This window comes from Panthera uncia, chromosome D2 (genome assembly GCF_023721935.1).
Source record: "Panthera uncia isolate 11264 chromosome D2, Puncia_PCG_1.0, whole genome shotgun sequence".
Lineage (NCBI taxonomy): Eukaryota > Metazoa > Chordata > Mammalia > Carnivora > Felidae > Panthera > Panthera uncia.
This window is the reverse complement of record NC_064818.1, coordinates 28,892,789-28,910,252: the sequence shown is the minus strand read 5'-3', so window position 1 is coordinate 28,910,252 and position 17,464 is coordinate 28,892,789. Positions and strand designations below refer to the sequence as shown.

Here is a 17,464-nt window from a genome sequence, read left to right as displayed (position 1 = left end):
AATAAGTTCTACTGTGGATAAAATGCTATCAAACAGCATCACCTGCTACAGAGAAATCATCCGTGAAAAGAAGAGTCAATGAATGCGGCAAACTTCATTGCTGGAGCCACCCCAGCCTTCAGCAACCACCACCCTGATGAGTCAGCGACCATCAACATCAAGACAAGTTGCTCCACTAACAAAAAGATTATGACTCACTGAGAGATGATGGTTAGCATTTTTTAGCAATAAAGTATTTTTAAATTGAGGTATGTATTGTTTTTGGCTTTTTTTAGACATAATGCTAGAGCATACTTAATAGACTACAGTATAGTATAAATATAACTTTTATATGGAATGGGAAACCAGAACATTCGTTTGACTCACTTTATTGCAAAACTCACTTTGTTGTGGTGGTCTGGAACTGAAACTGCGATGTGTCTGAGGCGTGCCCCAATGCTTCGAAGGAAGCCCATCTGTTTTCACATTTAGCCTTTAATTAACCATCCTTGGTCTTTCATTGTCTCTTTTAAAAGCATTACTTGCTTCTAGCAATAGCCATCCAATACTATTGTCTTTATAATTACCACTTCCTCACATTTCTCAATGCCCAATACCCTAGCCCTAGTACCCCCCAGGTCATGTCAGTGAAAACTTCAGTAATTGCAGTGCTGTCCTGTCCCTGTGCTGCATCTCTGGCCGGGGATGGGGTCCTCATTGCCAGTCAGGCAGCAGGTGATCTAGCTCTCAGATCCCATTTTAGCGTCTGCTTTCTACGTTCCTGTCGCCAACTGTCACCAGTTGGACTCTCCATGTAGCAATGCAGTAAGTTTCTAAGGGAGCATTCTCAGGATAGATAACCTGGAAGGGGAATGGAAGGAAGCAAGACTAAATAAAGGAAGAACAGGATTCATGACAATGATGCTGACAAGCTTTTCAGAACTCAGGGGAACAGAGATGGGAACAGCCTTCAGGAAGAAGAGGCGCCTGGACAAGAATAACCTCGCTCTACCACAATTGTTTTCTTCATCTGCTGGTTAATAGGATTTGATTGCAAAATTTGTTCTGTAAAATAATCTTGCTGATATCTTGTCGATAAGACTTCTAGAAACATCTGAGCAAAAATGATTATTTCTTAATTTATCTATTATAACAAGAGATCCCAGACAGCTTAACTCATTGATTATAGTTCTGCTTTAATAGAGGAACATTTGAAAATACACAGATATCCAGGAAAAAAAAAAAAAAGGAAAGCAGTATGAAGTATTCCGAGCACAGTCGTGCTTTAGTTTGGGTCCTAAGTTTCTAATTGTAACACCAATCGTAGTTCTCAGCAAACATGGCCCACCAGCTCTCCCAGCACATCCAGTGGTAACAACAGAGTGGTACACTTTACAGGGGACTTGTCAATTACCCACCCACTCTATAAATTTACCCAGTGTTCCATCTGGATTTTTCATAAGAAAAGGGGCATATCAATATAATTCACAATCAGTGTCAGGTTTCTGAAGACTGGGGTGTGAAATATCACTTGTCAATTTGCTTCTCAGGCTGAATTTTTTTTAAACAGGTTAAGTTATTCTTTAAAGCCATTTTCTAGACGTGGGCAGTCTAGGTAATTTCATAGTGATGTTGGTTGAATACAATACAAAGGGAATGCAGGTATTTTCCAGGACAACAGGATAGGTGAAGGAAGCTTGAAGAATTCATGAAGAAAAAAAGGTGATGAAACCTAAACTTTTCTTTCAGATGTTTTTGAAATCCTATAAACCTTTTTTTATTCCAGAATTGATCATTTCACTCCGGTACATAAAACGTATAGAATGCATTGCCTGGCATCAAAATGGGAAACCCTCTCTTTCACAGAATGAAATTCTCTTCTGGTCCATCTTGGCCCAAGTCCTGGTTGTCTGAGGGCAGATTTCTCTTGAGAGGCCTAAAGTTGTAATAAAAAGCATCGTTTTCATCTACTGGTTGGTATTCCTGGTCAATTTCAGTGAGGAGGCCACTTCCAGAGCCGCTTCCAGATCCTGAGCCAGAGCCAGAGCCAGAGCTGGATCCGGATCCGGATCCAGATCCAAAATAGTCCTCAGAGAGAGGGAAGACATCATTCAAGTTCTGGGATCCTGTCATTCTGAAGTAAGACCAAAAAAATGGAAAAGAAAAAACAGTGAAGTTTGAGACATAAGAAAGATAACCGTAAAAAATTTTTTAAGGTACAAAATTAATGCAGCCACCCAGTTGCTCAAACTAAAAGTTACACATTTCCCAGTTATTCAATGCTTTAAAACAAAAAACAAATCAATCAGGCCTTTCTACATGTTTGCCTAGACTTAACTCACTGCATTTATCTATCAACATCTACACATTGCAGACTCATATAAGCAATGCTAATTTTCTTATCAGTAGCATAGCAATCCTGTATTTGGTAAATTAAGAGGACATTTATTAAAAAAAAAAAGATATATTTTCCCATTTTCTTCCATTAAAGAAAGCACAAACAAGTAAGTCAGCCTAGATAGATGACATTTTTCCCAAATTTAAAATTTCTACAAAACTTCTAATATTCACAGTGCTTCAACACAACTGAATCTAAAGAAATTCTTTGTGACAAGTTAAGCGTTATGTTTGCCACCATATTAACATTCAATTTCCTCTCAAACAGTAAATGTATTGGGGCACCTGAGTGGCTTGGAAGGTTAAGCATCCGACTCTTGATGTTGGCTCAGGTCATGATCTCATGGTTCGTGAGATCGAGCCCTGCATTGGGCTCAGCGCTGACGGTGCAGAGCCTGCTTGGGATTCTCTCTCTCCCCCACTGTCTCTGCTGCTTCCCCACTTGTGCTCCCTGTCTGTCTCAAAATAAATAAATAAACTTAAAAAAAAAAGTAAATATATTCATTCAGTTGGGTTCAGTTTGGTGGTTTAGAAGTCCACTCAGCACCAAAAGACCAGAGCCATGTCGCTACCCCTCAGTGGTACAACAACACAACGAAATATCAGAGACAAAAACTGTGTTTCATAGTCTATGGGTCATTTTTTCCGTGAAGATAGTGAACCACAGGCCATACAACAGATCAGAGCATCATGCATGCATGCCTTCAGTAAATATTGAACATCGGATCCCTATTCTAAGTGCCTAGGATAGAATGGGGGCGAACAGATGAGGTCCCTCCTCGAGAAATTTAGAACTTATTGGGGAAGACAGACCATAAAAAGTGAATAAATCAGGAAACTATGAGATGGTGCTAAATGCTATGCAAAGAAGTGAAATAGACTAATGTATGAAAGGGTGACCAGGTGGCTAGTTTAGACTGTGGGGTCAGGGAAAAGGGATCAGCACCGGAAAAGTGGAAACGCATGCACACACACGCACACACACGCACACACACACACACACACACAGAGTATCAAAAACATGGAACAATGAGGTCACCTAAAGAAAGCATGCAGATAGAAAAGAGGCCCAGCACAGAGCCAGGGCCATATCAATATATTAAATATTGAACAGAGAAGAATGAATAGTCAGGGAAGTAGAAGAAAACTCAAGATAAGGTGGGGCCATGGAAGCTAGAGAAGAAAGCATTTCCAGGGTGGGGGCATCAACTGTTTTGAAGGCAATTAAAAAGTTGAGAAAGCCAAACACAGAGAAAAGAGTGGATGTGTTAACCAGGAGTAATTGTGACCTTACCAAACATTCTGAGGGGAAGGTAGAAATGAATGGAAGTCCAAACAGAAGGGGTAGAGGGATGGGGAGACAGGAAGCATCCTTTTCAGTAAGTGTTACCGTGAAGAGGGGCAGAGAACAGGCAATAGCTCGACAGGATGCAGAGTCAAAGAAGGGATTCTAGCTAACTGCCTGAGATGCTAGAGAATTCTGCACCCTGGTGGAAACAAGATGCTGGTCTCACAGGAGGCACTGCAGAACTGAAGTCCTAGAAAAGGCGTGTAGAGGTGGGATCCCCAGAACAAGGAGGAGTGGCCCTAGAAGCTGCCACAGAGTCCAATCAGGAAGCTCATCTCAATATTTAACACAGGAAACTACTTAATGTGTGATGGAAAAGCAGTGAAGCCAGATAGGGGAGAGCGAGGAAACCCAGAGATGAGAGAAGATACTTCTCTCCGTGGGCTAAAGGGACAATGGAAGGAGGTGGATTTCCCTGAGCCCAGCTACTAGGGGCATCTGGTGGGAGCCGAAGTCATGGAGGAGACACAGTCCTGCCAGAGGTGCCACTCAAGGCAGGGACCGAGGAGAAGAAACATCCTGATCTCTCCCTGCCTCTCATGCTCTCTGGTCTCCCTTCTGTGCCTTCCATTGTCCAAACTCAGCCACAGATCAGGGAGCCTGAGAGATGCAGACCAAGGGATGAGCCCTCACCCCTTACCCAATACAGAGAAGGAAGAGGAAAGGAAAAAGAATGGATAGGAGGGCAAATGGGCCTGGGACTAACACAGAAGCAAGAACTGTTCACTCCTAAGTGTCTGGGGTGTCAGAGTGAGATGGAAAATTTCCCGGCTGAGGAAAGAGAAGATTGTAGAGACCTAAGGAGAGAAGAAATGGTGTAAAAATAGTTGTTTGGGAGAACTTGGGTTATTCCTCCAACATTTTATTTTATTTTATTTTATTTTATTTTTAATATATGAAATTTACTGTCAAATTGGTTTCCATACAACACCCAGTGCTCATCCCAAAAGGTGCCCTCCTCAATACCCATCCCCCACCCTCCCCTCCCTCCCACCCCCTCCAACATTTTAGCTTTAAATGAATTACTGTGGAAACTCAGAAGTTAAAATAATGGAGGATGCTACAAAATCAATTTCAAGCTTAATGCTGTGGACTAAAAGTAGAGGCACAGGAGGGGTGCCCGGGGGGGCTCAGTCGGTTAAGTGGCCACCCTCAGCTCAGGTCATGATCTCGCGGTTCCTGAGTTCGAGCCCCACATCGGGCTCTGTGCTGACAGCTCAGAGCCTGGAGCTGCTTTGGATTCTATGTTTCCCATGCTCTCTGCCCCTCCCCCCCCCCCCGCTCACACTCTGTCTCTCTGACTCTCAATACTGAATAAAGGTTATAAAAAAAAAAAAGAAAAAAAAAAGGAAGTAGAGGCATAGGAGCAGGATTGCAGAGCGACATTTTGAGGATGGTGACGATGTAATCTCTTATGCAGTGAGTGCCAGCAACGAAGAGGGTCGCCAGGACCACCCCCCCCCCCCCGCCAGGCCCCCCCCTCCCCCGCCAGGACCTCCCCCCTCCCCCGCTGAGTGATGATGGCCTCACCTGGTTTGGGCACGATGACTTCCCTGGCTTTGCGGAGAGTAATTTTCTAGGGTTAATCTTCAAAGTCTGAAGATTAAACCTTTATGATAATCCTTTTCATAACGCATTTTTGCTACCTGTTATACGACTTTGCTGCTTACTAAAACAACTGATTCTAAGACAATTCCATTTTTGTTACTTATGAATTCCTATTGGATCTTTTTTGCAAGTTTAAATCAGGTTTTATTTCATCAAGAAGAGGTTTGGCTTTGTCTCTGATAAGCCATGGCCATTTATTCTTCTCTTCCCTAATTTCTTTTTTCATCACTACTATCTAATCTCAGGATATTTTAATAACCCCTATTAGCAATCATTCTGTATTCCTCCCTCTCCTCCAGCCCCTGGTGACCACTCATCTATTTTCCACCTCCATAGAATTGACTATTCTGGGCATTTCATATGGATAGAATCATGCAAGGTGTGGCTTTTTGTGTCTGGTTTTTTTTCACTTTGCATAATGTTTTCAGGATAGGATCCATGTGATCGCATACTTCGTTCCTTATTTGGCCAAATAACAGTCCACTCTAACGAAATACTGCATTTTATTTATGCACGCAGTTGCCAGACTCCTATTGGATTTTAATATATAACGTGCTCTATTTATATAAACAGAATAATGCTCAATCATTTCCAATACTTGTTGGTGAAAAGTAGTTGGTTTTTGTCTCTGCCACCACAAAATGACTTTGCAAAAGTATGGATGAATCGTGCATTCTTGCGCATCTCACACACCAGTAAATACAGTATACAGCTTTACCATGTACTGTGTGGTGAAAACCAAGCCACCAAGGCAAGAGCCTGAAGAAAAACACATTGGACAACCCTCCCATCTCCAAGCCAAGGTCTCAACAGGGGTCAGTGAAAGTAAGATCAGAGAAAGTTCACTTACAAAAAAGGGTCAGTCCTTGGAGGGAGGATTCTGTTGGTTTCATCTGGAAGCAGGTTGAACATCGGTCCTTTTTCATCAATGCAGTTTGCAGAATTACTCTCAGGATTACAGCGTACCCACTGGTACCTGGCCCTCCGCACAGGAGAACCTACCCCAAAAAAGGAACCCATGTGGTTACTAAGTACCTCTCACACAGCTTCTCATCACTCTGTCCAGAAGAAATTGTTGATTAAATGAATTCCAAATTTGGTAGAAGGTAAGGTGTGGGCATGAGCATAAATAGACCATAAATAGAATGACCATAAATAGAATAGCAACATCCACCCTGTGCCAGCCTTTTAGATACACTGTCCTCCCAACAACCCCATAAAGTAGCCCAGGGTTTAAGGTTAGAATAGGCTTGGGCAATCAGCCACCTGGAGTAAAGTCCCAGCTATGCTACTGGTGACCTGGGAAACCTTCACCTCCCTGAGCCCCCTCTGTGAAACGAAGATCTAACAGTGTCGTTTTTTCTCATAAGCTGGTCCTCAAAATTAAATGAGAAATGCACGTAAAGACGTTAACATAGTGCCAGGAACACAATAAACACTTGGTGGTGTTAACTATTATTATTTTTGTACTATTCTCTCCACTTTATGCAAAGGAAAACTGAGGCCACACGGGTATTGAAGGGCCCAGTATTCAAACCCATATCTGACCCCCAAAGCCTGCCCCTTCTTACAGAGATGAGTCAAATCACATTCAGAAAGATTAAGGAATACACCAAGTAGTACCTAAGACACTACGGGGCCCTGGTTCTTTAGGGCCATATGATGTTCCTAGGAATGAAAAGTAAATAAAAACTTGCCCTCTTTCTTTGCCCTCAGATCCAGTCAGAGATTTCAGAAGAACCAGGCTGTTCTATTCACAGAGGGACAGACTGGTTGGACTACCCTAGTTTGTCACAGCTTCTTTTGAGTTTAGTTTCTACACAGAAGTCTCCAAATCTGGTGTTAGAAGGTCATACAGGAGACGCCTTATTAATTCATGAAATAAACTGTCTATTCTTCACTTTAGCAAGAATGGAAGCCCGATGGTGAGAAATACTTCCCCATACTTCAAAAGGTTCATCTCCTCCCCACCCGAAGCCCATGTTTTATTCACACAAGGGCAACTAATAATCACCTAGCAAGAAAGGGCATGTCTAGAATCCTTGAAAAGCAGGAAAAGTGGTTTTAAAACCCAGTACATTGTTGTCTGTACAGATCAAAGTGGAAATGGTAACAACTATTTCAGAAAACAAACAAAAAACCCAGTGCTATGGACAATCACGGCAACTTTTTTTTTTCTTTTTTTTGAGATAGCAAAAGATTGGAAAATTACATGTTAAGGTTCAGCTATTAAAAGAATGAGGCAGGGGTGCCTGGGTGGCTCAGTTGGTTAAGCGTCCGACTCTTGATTTCAGGCCACGTCTTGTGGTTTGTGGGTTTGAGCCCCACGTTGAGCTCTGCACTGACAGTTCAGAGCCTGCTTGGGATTCTCTCTCTCTCTGCCTCTATCCCAGTTGCTCTCTCTCTCAAAACAAGTAAATAAACTTAAAAAAAAAAAAAAAAGAATGAGGCAGCTCTCTGGACACTGATATAGATTCTCCAAGGTAGATTATTCGATTTAAAACAAAGTAAGGAACACTGTGCATTGTGTTAATATTTGTGTGTTTGTGTTTTTAAGAATATATTTACATATATGCTTGCATATATGTATCTTGAACCTCTGAAAAGTTACACAACATACTGATTGCCTTTGTGGAGGGGATTGGTAGGCAGAAGACAGAGGAAGGACCCTGACTGCCCTCCCTCCTCTTGACACACTTCTGCAAGCCCCCTACAACAATTCATCTGCTTCCTGTCATCATAAATTAGTTTAGGGACGACTGGGTGGCTCAGTCAGTTAAGCCTCCAAATCTTGATTTTGGCTCAGATCATGATCTCACAGTCATGAGTTTGAGCCCTGCATCAGGCTCTGTGCTGACAGCACGAAGCCTGCTTGGGATTCTCTCTCTCCCTCTCTCTCTTCCCTTCCTCTGCTCACCCTCTCTCTCTCAAAAGTAAATAAATAAATAGACTTAAAAAATTAGTTTATATCTTCTATAATTTTACATAAATGGACTCCTATAGCAATCTGACAGGGTTTCCTGACATTGTTTTAATTCAGGGACTAATGGAAAGGTGTCTTTACCTTTTACAGCACTCTCTTCTAGAAATGGGCAGTCTGTTTAGATATTCTTTACATCTAGGCTGCTTTTGTTGCAATTTTTAAAAGTAACATTTATGTTACAGGGCGCCTGGGTGGCTCTGTCGGTTAAGCTTCCGACTCTTGGTTTTGCCTCAGGTCATGATCTCATGGTTCGTGTGTTCGAGCCCCACATAGGGTTCCACGCTGACAGCATGGAGCCTGCCTGGGATTCTCTCTCTCCCTCTCTCTCTCTCTGCCCTTCCTCTACACTCTCTTTCTCTTAAAATAAATAAACTTAAATAACTTTATTTTTAAAAAGGAGAAAAGAAATATGAGCTTATTATAGGAAATTTTGAAAAATGTATTAAACAAAAAAAAAAAAGAAAAATGACCCTTGATCTCATTACCCAACATCCCCAGAGACCATGAACTTTGGAGTCTTGGGGTCACCCCCAGTATCTGTTTCTAGGAGAGTATGCACAAACTATGTCCTGTTCTCTTCTGACACCAACTATCGGAGGTTGATACCAAAGTCAAGTTCACTTTACCTCTCAATAGGATGGCCAAGGACTTTGTTCTTAAAAGACTGCAGAACCACAGAACTTTTTCAAAATGTCCTCTTTCTTTATGATTCTCTATTACGTCTATTTGTACTCAACTTTGTCCTAATAGCTCTGATTAACCAAGTTATTACATCATTAAGATATATGATAAACATTTTATATCTATAAAGAGATATATAGATATAAGTAAAATACAGTGTATAAAAGATACATGAAACTATTCACCTCAGTACGATTTAAACTAGGGAAACAGGAAATAACTTGATCAAAACAGTTAAAAATCTCATTATTAGTCATTCATATGAGGGAATATTCACAAAAAAGTTAAAAAGTAGTGGCTATAGAAAAGACTATGTAACATCATGGGAAACTCTATATTTAAAAATGAGGGAAAAAGGCAGAATACCATGCTGCATGGTAGATGTTAATGCAACCACATAAACAGATATTGGGGAGAAATTTGAGGAAATCCACAAAAATATAGTGATAGACTCTTTGGTGATTTTTTTCTCATTTTGTTTTATAAATTTCTATAAATAACAATATTCCTTGAAAAAATAAAGACACTAATGTAAGAAAGTAAATATTCTCCCGCTGGTTTCTTTCTTTCTTTCTTTTTTTCTTTCTTTCTTACCTTTGGAACTACTATCACAATTTTCCCCATGGTTCCTGAATATCGCTAACTGTATCTGGCCTGGGACAGCTAGTCATCCAAAATAGGTTAGTTCTGTCACTGTCTGGAGACTGGAAGTAAGGTAGCAAGATGACATCCAATGCCCCTTACTAGCTGTGTGACCTTGACCAACTTATTTAACCTCTGTGTAGCTCAATTTCTTCATCCAGGAAATGGGAACAGTAATAGATCTGATAATGAGATATAAATGTTAGGTTCTTAGAATAATAACTAGCACCATGGTCAGAGCTCCTTAAACACTAGTTTCTCCGATGAGGAGGAGACCACAATGACCAATCTCTGCTAGTAGACAACTTATAAAGACATCAGAATTTAAACACTCGTTCTACCATTTAGCATCTGTCTGATTCTCAATTTCTCATCTTTCAAAGATGAATAATAGTATCCCAAACAGTTCCTTTACAGTGAGATGAAAGTATGTAAAACATCTAGCACAAATCTTTGCACATGGTATTGGTATGGTTTACCTTTCTCCTCTGATTCTTTCCTCAAGCAGCGTAAGTTTGGCTTTGAGTGCTTGCTACTTAAAAACCCTGCATTGTAGGTGGGACTTAAAAAAAAACAAAAAACAAAAAACAAAAACCAACATGTCCAGCAGAGGGCGATGTCTTCACACTCTGTGCTGTCTAGAACAGCGCTGTCCAATAGAAGTGTTCAGACAACCATGTATGAAATATTCTTTTTTCTTTTAATGTTTATTTATATTTGAGAGAGACAGAGACAGAGCGGGGGAGGGGCAGACAAAGACAGAGACAAAATCTGAAGCAGGCTTCAGGTTCTGAGCTGTCAGCACAGAGCCTGAACGGGGGCTGGAACTCACAGGATCATGACCTGAGCCTAAGTCCCACGCTTAACCCACTGGGCCACCCAGGCGCCCACGTATGGAATTTTCAATGTCATAGCAGCTCTATTTTTTAAAGTAGAAAGAGACAAGTGAAATTAATTTCAAGACATTTCATTTAACCAATGTATTCAGATATTGCCATTTAACATATAAGCAATATAAGTTATTAATGAATATTTTACGTTTTTCTTTTCATGTAAGTCTGGGTGCATATTTTGCACTAACAGCACATTTCAGTTTGGATTCACCCCATTTCAAGCGCTCAGGGGCTATCATTTCGGGCACTGTAGATGTTTGCCTTCTCCTTCACATGCAGCCGATGTGCTATCAAGCTGAGAGAATGTTTGCATAGATAGGAAGTTAAACAGAAAAGTAAAACTAAAACTTTACGGGGAAGCGTCCAGGTGAAAGACCCTATCATTTTGCTGGCATAATACAGCTTTCGTAAACTCATGAAAACAAATTCTAAAATACAAAATTCCCCCCAGAATTCAGAGTCTCAGCTTTTAAAATTTATAAAGAGGGGCTTTTTGGGATGCCTGACTGACTCGGCAAAATACATGACTCCTGATCTCAGGGTTGTAAGTTCAGGCCTCACACTGGGTGTAGGGATTACTTTAAAATAAAATATTTTTAAAAAGAGGGGATTCTTCTGGGGGTTAATGAAAATGTTCTAAAATTGACTATAGTGATAGCTGCATATATCTGTGAATATAATTTAAAAACTTTGAACTGTACGCTTTGAATGGATGAACTCTATGGTATGTGAATGCTATTTCAATAAAGCTGTTTAAAAACTCATAAAGAAATCAAAGGTAGAAGTCACCCCCCCCCCCAGAAATTTTATCTAATTTGGGATTGATAATTTTCAGTTGGATTAAAATAAAGAACATGGTTACAGACACAATGTTCCTGACATATCTATTGAAGGGTGTTGGCAGGATGTGAATTCAACAGTTCCAGCCCCCGATGTTGTGGGAATATCTTGACTCCTATCTTGCTTGAGAGAAATGCCTCATGATTACTGATTACCATAATTGGAAAAAATAAAAGAGAGAATGCTAGTGGACACAAGGGTTATCTTCTCCAAAGGCCCCACCTACTGGATCTGCCGGTGAACTTTGTGGTAGATTCCAGGGAAAAGAATGGTAAATTATTTAGAATCCTTTCCTCATTGCTCGCCACCCCCACATACACACAAAGTCACTAGTCCCACTTTACACAAAATGCTTTCTGTCAATGAACATTACCCCAGTAATCTCTCTGCATCTTTTTATATCGTAGTACCAATTTTTCCCCAACATCATCACAATTTGCCAATTTCCTATTCTTAATGGAGATCTGCTGCAGGTATGTTAGAGAAACTTAAGCAGAAACTGCCATGCGGAGGGTTAAAAAAAAAAAAAAAGACCGTTTTGTTCGTTGTTTGGGTAGCATGGAAACAGACATCACTAAGTTGGAGTTGCTTCCTACTAGACAATCAATTCCACAAGATAGATAAGGTTCCCCCACCCTTGCATGGCTTGCCAAGCTGTAAATGTTCTCAGTTTACTTTCAATTTCTCCCTCTCTATACCTCAATTCGCTGGTAAACTTTATAGCAAGTTTACTACAGTCAAAACAAGGTTTTTTTGTTTTAAAGAAAGAAAAACTCGAGGCACCTGGCTGACTCAGTCAGTAGAACACGTTACTCTTGATCTCAGGGTTGTAAGTAAGTTCAAGTCCCACACTGGATATAGTGATTACTTAAAAATAAAAACTTCAAAAAGAAAAAAAAAAAGATAAGAAAAGAAGAGAAAAGAAAAGAAAAGATCAGTAAAGAAAAAAGAAAATCTCTACCTAGAAGACAGTCAAGTTGCAGTAGAAAGTTAACTCTGTCCTTGAAATCAGATGGCCACTTCTGGCCTAAAGTCTCAAAATATTTTGCAAGCGGTTGGTCTAAAAAGCAAATGAATTTTCTCTTCTATAAAGTGGTGTTAATTCCTCTTCACAGGAAATGTGATGATCATTTACGAGAGAATGTACATGAAATCAAACAGCAGCACACATGGGTGGAATCAATATCTACTAGAACCCAATAGTGTGGAGTGAACACATGATCTGGCCACAACTGCTCGTGGATTTTCCATTTTCTCTCTTTATGGGCATCTTTTAAAAAGAGGGGCAGGGCGCCTGTGTGGCTCAGTCAGTTAAGCGTCCAGTTCTTGATTTTGGCTCACGTCATGATGTCATGGTTTGTCAGATGACACCCCACAGAATGCAGAGTCTGCTTGGGACACTCTCTCTCTCCCTCTCTCCCTCTGCCCCTCTCCACCCCACTCTCCTCTCAAAATAAATAAATAAACATGAAAAAAATTAAAAGGGGGGCAATAAAAGACTTTAGGATTCACAGACCTTATCAATAATCAATAATCCCCTGGAGCTCTACATTAAATCGATGGCCACCTGTGCTCTCCAGGGTCTCCCATGCATTGCCAAATTTCCATTTCTTTGCCCCTAATAGACATGATTTTACATCATGTGTTTACTTGGGTTTGACTTACAGTAACTGATAGGGGCTGAGTTGTGTCCCCTCAATTTGTATGTTGAAGCCCTAACTCTCAATACCTCAGAATGGGATTGGATCTGGAGATAGGGACTAAAAAGAGGTAATTAAGGTCAAATGAGGTCATATGGATATACCCTAATCCAATATGGCTGGGTCCTTATAATCCAATATGGCTGGTGTCTCTTATGAAGAGATCAGGACACAGACACACACAGAGGAAGGACCATGTGAAGACACAGAGAGATGGGCATCTTCAAGGCAAGGAGAGAGGCTTCAGAATGAAACCAACCCCACCGACATCTTGATCTTGGACTTCTAGCCTCCAGAACTGTGAGGAAATAAACTTCTGTTGTTTAAGCCACACCAGTCTGGGATACTGGGCAGTCTTAGCAAACAAATACAGTAATCTAAGATGTTTTGCATATGTGCAGTAAAAGCAAGCCAAAAGCCTAATTTGATCAGTTCAGTCAAACCAGTGGTTTGAGTAAATATTTTTTAAAAGATGGAGGAAAAACACTGTCAGATCACACCTGGCATCACGTGGATGTGTGGTGAAATAGTGGCGTGGCCCTTTCCACTGCAGCCTTGAGCTTGCCGTCACTCGCACGCACAGCCCGGTTGGGCATCTATTTCCCTTCCTATTGAATTTTTTTTTTTAACGTTTATTTATTTTTTAGACAGAGAGAGACAGAGCATGAACAGGGGAGGGGAAGAGAGAGAGGGAGACACAGAACCTAAAACAGGCTCCAGGCTCTGAGCGGTCAGTACAGAGCCGGACGTGGGGCTCGAACTCACGAACTGTGAGATCATGACCTGAGCCGAAGTCGGACGCTTAACTGACCGAGCCACCCAGGCGCCCCTCCCTTCCTATTGAGACGTGGGCACAAACCCTTCATTCCAACACCAAGTGCACTTCTCCTTTGGAAATACCCTAGTTTTTCAGTTCATTCATTCTCTCTTTCTTGGTTCCTTTTCCAACAAAGAGCTAAACCTACCAGGTGATGATATAAATGCTAGTACTTTGTACAGTTTCATCATGGTTTCTTCACTTCTTTCTGATGAATACCTACTACATAAGGAACGTTTTTGCTTTAATTCCAGTTTTACCTACTGAATCTTTGTGGGGAACATGATATTTGGGGGAAATTCTGAATACGTAAAGACTAACTTAGCTCTTGCCAGGGTGGACTCCCCCCGCACCCCCACCCCCTCTCCCCACCAGCTCACATCTGTGCTACAAATATAGACCTCATTACTCTGGATCTTGTCACAACACATTAGGGAATTACCTCATCAAGCTGAAGATTTTCCCTAAAAGACCCAAGCCTGTTCCCTACAATCAATAATGTTTTATACTGTAAAAAATAAATAGATTCGGGGCTCCTGGGTGGCTCAGTTGGTTAAGCATCCGACTTCGGCTCAGGTCACGATCTCGTGGTTTGTGAGTTCAAGCCCCGCCTCGGGCTCTGTGCTGACAGCTCAGAGCCTGGAGCCTGGTTTGGATTCTGGGTCTCCCTCTCCCTCAGCCCCTCCCCCACTTGTGCTCTGTCTCTCTCCGTCTCTCAAAAATAAATAAATGTAAAAAAAATTTTTTTAAATAAATAGATTCATAAAAAAGTTTCAGCAACACTACTTGCTGTTATTTTCTTCAATAAATACATAACAAGAAGAAAATAATTTTATAAATTTCCAGTACATGATGAACATATCTGAGATTCCCTATATGATTTCATTTCCACCAAAAGTAAAAACAAGACCATTAGAGTCACTTTGAAGGAACAAATCCAGGACATGTATGTCACTAGGAGTCAGTATTTCCTGTACAATTTGGGGAACCTTAAATGTGTTTCTACCATAAATTCTCCCATCTATTTATCAGGTCATGACCTTCTGCCTTGTTTAGACATGATCCCTTATTTACCAGAGGAGAAGAAATTGTATCTTTCTTACAAACTGTTAATTTTCGTTGTCTTAGTCATTAAGACTTTAAGTTGTTTCAGTCTGACTAAACAACCCTGGATCATAGAGAAATCTAACAAGAAATTTCCAGATGTAATGTCTCTCTGAGCAACAGCACAGACACTAAAATTCTTTGGCCTCTTTATAAACTCTGAGAGGGTTTGTACTATGTCTAGCCATAACTGAATTTTCACTAAGAACCAAGTTTTTTTTTTAAAAGGGGAAAAAAACCCCAAATTTACTCTGATTTCTATAAATATATCATTTCCCACTGTTAGAGTAATTATGACACCACCATAATATATGAAAACTTGGGACTGATAGAAACCCTAAGGGCTAGGCACTCAACAGTGCCACTTTCTCCATAGACACATAGGTATTTTTCTTTTTTTTTTTTATTTTTTTATTTTTAAATTTTTTTTTTCAACGTTTTTTATTTATTTTTGGGACAGAGAGAGACAGAGCATGAACGGGGGAGGGTCAGAGATAGAGGGAGACACAGAATCGGAAATAGGCTCCAGGCTCCGAGCCATCAGCCCAGAGCCTGACGCGGGGCTCGAACTCACGGACCGCGAGATCGTGACCTGGCTGAAGTCGGTCGCTCAACCGACTGCGCCACCCAGGCGCCCCTAGGTATTTTTCTATATTACTTTCTTGAATTTCTGAAAGTTTATAAACTAGGGGTGCCTGTGTGCCTCCGTCAGTTAAGTGTGGGACTCTTGATCTCAACTCAGGTCATGATCTCAGGGTTCGTGGGATAGAGTCCCGCATGGGACTCTGTGCTGACAGCGCTGAGCCTGCTTGGGATTCTCTCTCCCTCTGTCTCTCTCTCTCTCTCTCTCTCTCTCTCAATAAAAGAAAATATACATTAAAAAAAAGTTTATAAACTATACCTTTTCATCCCAAAATCAAAGAGCACGTTTCAACCATTGTGAGAGCTTACAAGGCCACACCTGCCTCCAGAGCCTCATCCTTCTTGGTACCAAACTTAACCAAACTCACATTAAGGAGTTTAGCCACCCCAAATACTTTTTCCTTGCATACTTTCTCCCACAATACATTCTGTATCTTAAAGTGAATATTATCATTTGTGGGAAACATGGGGCTTACAAAGATTACAGCGGGGGGGCGGGGGGTGCAAGTTTCCCGGGTCTTACCTTGAACCGAAGAATCAAAAACCAGGAGGAGGGCAAGAGCCAGGACAAACTTAGTGTCCTGGAGGAGACGTTGCATCGTGACCAGCTCACTTCGGTCCTGCTGCCTGGACACCAACTTCACGATTAGGAAATGTAGCAGGGTGCACTCTGTCCCTTTTAGAAAAAGTTCCAAAACCTCAAACCCTGCCCAGAACACACGTCACAATTTCCTGAACAAATAGAAAGAGATCCACATCAAAACCCAGAAAGATAAAAAAAAAAAAAAAAAAAAAAGACAGCAAAATAACTATTCATACCCATTATGAAACTGCACTGAACTCTCCCCAGGTCTGCTTTTTCAAAAGTTTTGTTGTTTCACACTTGCCTGTTAGAAATTGTTTTCCCACTAAAACAGTAGAATCAGCATTCAGTAGCGTCGGTTTTTCCTCTCCTCAATTAGCAATCTGAACACAAGATTTTTAACATAAAGAGTCCACTGCCCTGTGGATGAGGGGGAGCTGGGCACTGCCTTTTCATACTGAGGACCTTCAACATAAAATGTTAATTTTCCTTTCTGTCAGGAGTAGCACAAGTCACTGAGTTGAGCCTGAGAGGTAAAAGTTCAAAGCTGAGTTCTCATCTACAAAAAAAGTGTTCTCCGGTTTCAGAGAACAGGTTTCTTATTGGACTCTGTTGCTTCCATTGGATCGATCCCTGGCTCTCCCTCTTCCTCAAGAATGGAGCGAGGATTTCTGGTTACCAAGCACTTGGGCACAACAGAAAAACGACTTTGCATTTCTCTGCCCCTTCACACCAAGTATTTCTTACGATGCAATTCCATTTATGCTTTCACCTTTTCTCCTGGTAAAAGTTTCCACCTTGAATTTGGGGTTCTCTGGCCTTGAATGAGCTGGGCATCAGAAACAAGGTGTGTTGTGTCCGCCCAGTGGGCTGCTGGAGCTCATGCTGCGCTGCCCCCTGTAACTAAAGGAGTGGCTGTTTCTCAGGTTCTGGGAATCGTGCATAGACTTCTGGGGGACTGAGGAACACCGGGTAGAGGCTCCACATTAAAGTTGCAGGATAGACATAACAGTTGAACACGTGATCTCGCCTGGGGGCACACACTGTTGCCTTCTATTCAAGGTTCAACCACTCTCCATTTCCACATGCCTGTCCCTACAGCCCCCACTTTCCATTTTCACCCCCACTGTTGTCTGTCCTTTGACAGGAGGGAGGGGTTTCCCTTCTGTTGTTTTCAGCTTCCTGCTGATTCCTTTACCATTTCCTGCTAAGGACAGGCCTCAGAATCTAATCGCTGAGTAGCTGTG

At 41.3% G+C, this 17,464-nt stretch overlaps 1 protein-coding gene and 1 long non-coding RNA gene across 2 annotated transcripts; one reads left to right on the top strand and one right to left on the bottom strand.

Annotated features, from left to right (window-relative positions):
• Positions 1–1,306: 1,306 nt before the first annotated feature.
• Positions 1,307–16,302, bottom strand: SRGN (serglycin). The gene is made up of 3 exons (XM_049645159.1): positions 16,158–16,302; positions 6,183–6,330; positions 1,307–2,113 (listed from the first exon to the last, which is right to left on the bottom strand). The coding sequence occupies exons 1-3, from the start codon at positions 16,231–16,233 to the stop codon at positions 1,840–1,842; spliced, it is 498 nt and encodes a 165-aa protein (XP_049501116.1). The 5' UTR covers positions 16,234–16,302; the 3' UTR covers positions 1,307–1,839.
• On the top strand, positions 15,238–15,887 carry LOC125932688 (uncharacterized). The gene is made up of 2 exons (XR_007460722.1): positions 15,238–15,376; positions 15,634–15,887. It is a non-coding gene; the product is annotated as an uncharacterized LOC125932688 (long non-coding RNA).
• Positions 16,303–17,464: the final 1,162 nt, after the last annotated feature.